Source organism: Abrus precatorius, unplaced genomic scaffold (assembly GCF_003935025.1).
Source record: "Abrus precatorius isolate BTA unplaced genomic scaffold, Abrus_2018 Scaffold9, whole genome shotgun sequence".
NCBI classification, from domain to species: Eukaryota; Viridiplantae; Streptophyta; class Magnoliopsida; order Fabales; family Fabaceae; genus Abrus; species Abrus precatorius.
This window is the reverse complement of record NW_020874439.1, coordinates 2,029,973-2,034,405: the sequence shown is the minus strand read 5'-3', so window position 1 is coordinate 2,034,405 and position 4,433 is coordinate 2,029,973. Positions and strand designations below refer to the sequence as shown.

The window sequence follows — 4,433 nt, the reverse complement described above, 5'->3', positions numbered from 1 at the left end:
AAATCCATGAGAGAGAACACTTCTTTGTGGATTTAATGTGTGAGTCTTCAATCCAAGGTAAGGGGGACTCTATCCTATCTCAATGTATTATAATTTTTGTGTGTTTTAATGATTAATGCAATGTGGCTGAGATAGGGAGTAGAATTCGTGTGTTTGATGGAAATTGGTGTGCAATGTGATGTGTGCTGGAATAGTTAGGCCCCGTTGGGAAAATTGTGTATGATAGAATGCCATTGATTGATGAATTAATGATATTGTGAACAAATGTGGGCTTGAGGGCCGTGTAATATAAATGAATATTGGCTATGTGTCGTGTAATGTGAAATAAATGTGGGCTTAGTGTCGTGTATTTGAATGCAATGTGGGCTGTGTGTAACCATGATCATTGTATGCATGAATGGAATATGTGTGAATGGACGTGTTAGCACCGTTGTAATGTGCTGTGAATGGTTCAGCGATACACTACGGGTGTGGAAGATGAGAACGGTAGAAATACTATGGGGAATAGGGAGTGGTGGTGACACCGACTGTAGAACGGGTGCACCACGGGCCACACACTCTCTTCCTGACTAGACCTTTGACCACTATCTTTACTGAGCGACTCGTGACTGCCCACGTGGTATCCGTGAGGCGGGAGTAACCGACAATCATTCATGGTGTAAATCTGTGATCACAGTGCCACAGTGAGTGTGGCTGGCGTGCGTATGCATGAGTTTATGAATTGTACTTATGGATGTAAAATGTTGCCGATTCCATGAGTGCATCGGTGTTAAATTGACATGAGTTGTGTGATAATGCTACCTGTGATTGTATTTGTTTAATGTATTAGAAATGTGTTGGAGGTGAGATTCTATACTGACTATATATTTTTTATTAGTATATAGTACTAACCCTTATATTCATTTTTCAAGTAATCAAGACGATCAGCACCAGATTCATTGAAGAGGTAGATGGAACTGTTATAGGACTTAGGATATTATTTTGAAAACTGTTGTATTTGAATAAGTCCTGTATCAACTATTTGATGTAATTTGTAACTCTTTTTTTTATTTGAAATGTTTGATAAAATTTAGATTAAAAATATAACTTTTATTATTTTAAAAATTTGTGAAATTTTTTTATTTATTAAAATTAAATTTAAAGTGTTACAATGATTGTGTGTTAACTTATTTTACTCATATAAAATCGCTTAATTGTAATATTGTTGACAGAGCTCCTTTCCTCCTAGGATACTTTGTGTATTTACTTTTTTAGGTCATGTAATTAATTTTGTTTTCTTTAGACAATAAATTTTGTTAAATAACGAAACAAACAAAATAATACATATGTATAATAACTATTTGTGTAATAAAAATTATTGTTAAATACTACAGTATTCAAAGTAATCTAAAATATATTTCAATAATTCAAAATACAAAAAATAATAGTTAATTTGCTATTTTTTCAAATCAAAAAATAAATAAATAATTTAAATACTTACAAAAAAAAAGAACATATAAAAATTTTAAAAAAAATTGAAAAATAGTTAAAAAAAAAAAAGAGGAAAAAAAAAAGGATTGAAAAAAGGTGACAAGCATCGAAGACTTTACCATGCGTTGCCACAAAAGTAATTTTATTAAATTTGTGTGTTTCGTTTCAATGGAATGCAGAATTGTTTATTTTATTTTTAAAAGAAATAAGTGTTACTCCTGACAGGAACAATACTTGTTGCGTTGAAGTAATAAAAACTATCTAAAGTGGGTCAGGTTTATCAATGAGCTTACATGTTTGTATTTGCCAAAACTTATGTGGGGAAAAGCTGGCAGTAATCATTGTAATTCGAATACTGAGCCGATTGTGACGTGGAAATGATAATTAACCAATTGCATATTAAATCGTGTACACTTATTCATTATTGTCAAAGCAGATATAGTACCTGACACTGATCTTTTCACTTTTTTCCTCCTCTCCCTTGCCTGCACAAGCTGATGAGGTCACATAGCACTTTTATTTAATGCACTTAAATTATTCTAGTTTTGAAAACCAGCCATTTGCTTTCCTAATTTGCACTTGAATCTTGTTAATATATTGATCAAAATAGTGAGTCGCGTGTCCTTAACTATGTTATACATTAAGTTAATTTATGCATTACACTAAATTTGGATGAATATTCAGAAAAGAAACTCACTAAAAAAACAGAAAAATTTTAGTGTGTGTAAAGCACACTAGTCATACATAAATCTTCTTGGGTTAGAAGATGCACGTTGTCAACTTCTTTGGGCACCTACATGTGTACGTATACACAATTAGGGAATCGAATAAATTTTGTTATACTTAATGATGAAGCAAAAAGTAATGCTACGGGAAAAGAATTATTCCCTCGAGGTCCTTCTGGTTGCTTAAATGAGCACAACTTGTCACCTGATAGTTTTATTTTATAAGCCAATTGGTAAAGAAATGATTACTATATGATGCATTTAGTCTTACGGATATCTTTCCAACTGAAAGAAAGATAAAGAAAAGTGAGAAAGAGTTTAGGTTGCCTTCCTTTACAGTCAACAGCATCAAACCTTCATCAAAATGTTGAGAACAAAATCAAGAAAGAATAATGCTCTTTCGATAAAGATCTATTCTTGTTTCTTGATATTGCCAGATAAGCCAATGATAGTGAGAAAATGATAGTGAATACCTTAGTTGTAAAAGAAAGACACAGACTCATGATATCAAAGTTCAATATGATGTATGCATAAAGAAGCTTCTTTTATTGCTTTGTACAGTGCCAGACACTTGGCATCATTTTTTTTCTCTTCTTTCTATTTTAATCCATTCATTGCATAAATAAAAAAAAATAGCAATAGACAACAATTTACAGATTCAAATGTAAAACTTTTCCTGAAGTGGTATTCTGCTATATCAGAAAGCAGTGATTAAACAAGGTGAAACTTCAATTTTATTGGTTTTTTTTTTATCATAACTTTTTCATAAATGTAACAATCTTTAATGCTAGTAATTCTCCCACAAAAATTGCTCTTCAAGCTTGAATCCACTGTCAACTGCACATAAATGCCAAGAAGAAGAATAGGAGAATAGTCCAGTGTTTCCATCAGGAAAAAGATCTGGTAGGTCAAATAGTGTGTCATCGTCTGCAGTAGAGGGAGAACATGAAGACTCTTGAGTACTGTCCATGGATAGAGTTGAAGATGAAGCTAGTTCTGCGAGAATTTGTTCTGCATCAGTGTTGTCCAAAGACAGAGTTGAAGATGAAGCTTGTTCAGCTTGGTTATGTTCTGCTTCGGCTTGGCAATGTTTAGCATCTTCAAAGAATGTTGTTGCTGCTTTTGCAGCAGCAGCTTGAATGTCCTTGGGAGATGTGGTGATAGGCCTTGGAAGATCATGAGCCAAATTGGGGAAATTGAGGTAAGCTGAATCACCCTTGATGGCTAAAGCTGCCACGTCATGTGCTCTTGCTGCCATTTCTGCAGTGGGGTATGTTCCAAGCCATATTCTTGACTTCTTCTTTGGCTCACGGATCTCAGACACCCATTTACCCCATGTTCTCATTCTCACACCTCTGTAACTTGGGTGTTTGTTCCCATTGTCATTTCTTTGTCTTTTCTTGCACTCCTTGCCATTTTCGGAGTTTCCAGTTGTTGTTGATTCATTTGGAGGACTTGGTTTGGAGTCTTGGTTGGTGCATGAAGTAGAAGATGTTGGTGATGAGGGTGAGCAAGTAGGAATGGTGATGGAAGTGGAGGTGCAGGTTATGCCAAACAAGTTTTCCCGAGCATCACTTTCCATGTTGATATGTTTTCCTAAGCTAGGGAGGTTTTGGTTTAGAGTGGAACAGAGAATGAGGGGAAGACACATAAAAATAGAGCTGTTTGTCTTTTATGATTCTCCTAAAAAAAATTAGATTTATATAAAGAGGAAAGAAAAAGAATAAAGAAATTATGAGAAAAGAAAAAGAGGCTAAAGGAGAAAAAAAAGAAAAGAAAAAGAAAAGACAAAGGAATATAAACCAGCATGGGCTCCAGAAGGCTACAGTTCAGCGACTTGGTTGCCCATGTTGAAATTGAATAGCATGACTTTAGATATTGTAATTTTATATGCTCAAATATTTTACCTACAAATCGTTTTTTGTTTATTATTAGTGTGTAGAGTACCTATTTCTTCTGTTTCACGTGTGTTTGTACTGTGTCTTCCTTTTGAGAGCAGCTTCTACTCGGGTACATTTGAGTGGGTGCGCTTTACTTTCTCAAACGTGATTTTCACATGAATTCTCCACAATTATCCCTCTTATTTACCATTATTTGGTACATAGATTTGTGGGTGATCAGGTGGGTCCATAGACATTAGACCCGAAAACTCAAAATTCTGTTATTTTTGTTTGTCTTTTCTATTTTGTGGTCATGTATATAGGCTATATAATTAGTTTAGCATAAAGTATCAATGCC

General features: G+C 34.1%; 1 protein-coding gene across 1 annotated transcript; it reads right to left on the bottom strand.

Annotated features, from left to right (window-relative positions):
• Window positions 1–2,982: 2,982 nt before the first annotated feature.
• LOC113849547 (ethylene-responsive transcription factor ERF034) lies at window positions 2,983–3,777 on the bottom strand. Its single transcript, XM_027479533.1, has one exon. It carries the CDS (start codon window positions 3,775–3,777, stop codon window positions 2,983–2,985), a length of 795 nt encoding a protein of 264 aa, XP_027335334.1.
• Between the last annotated feature and the right edge of the window lie 656 nt (window positions 3,778–4,433).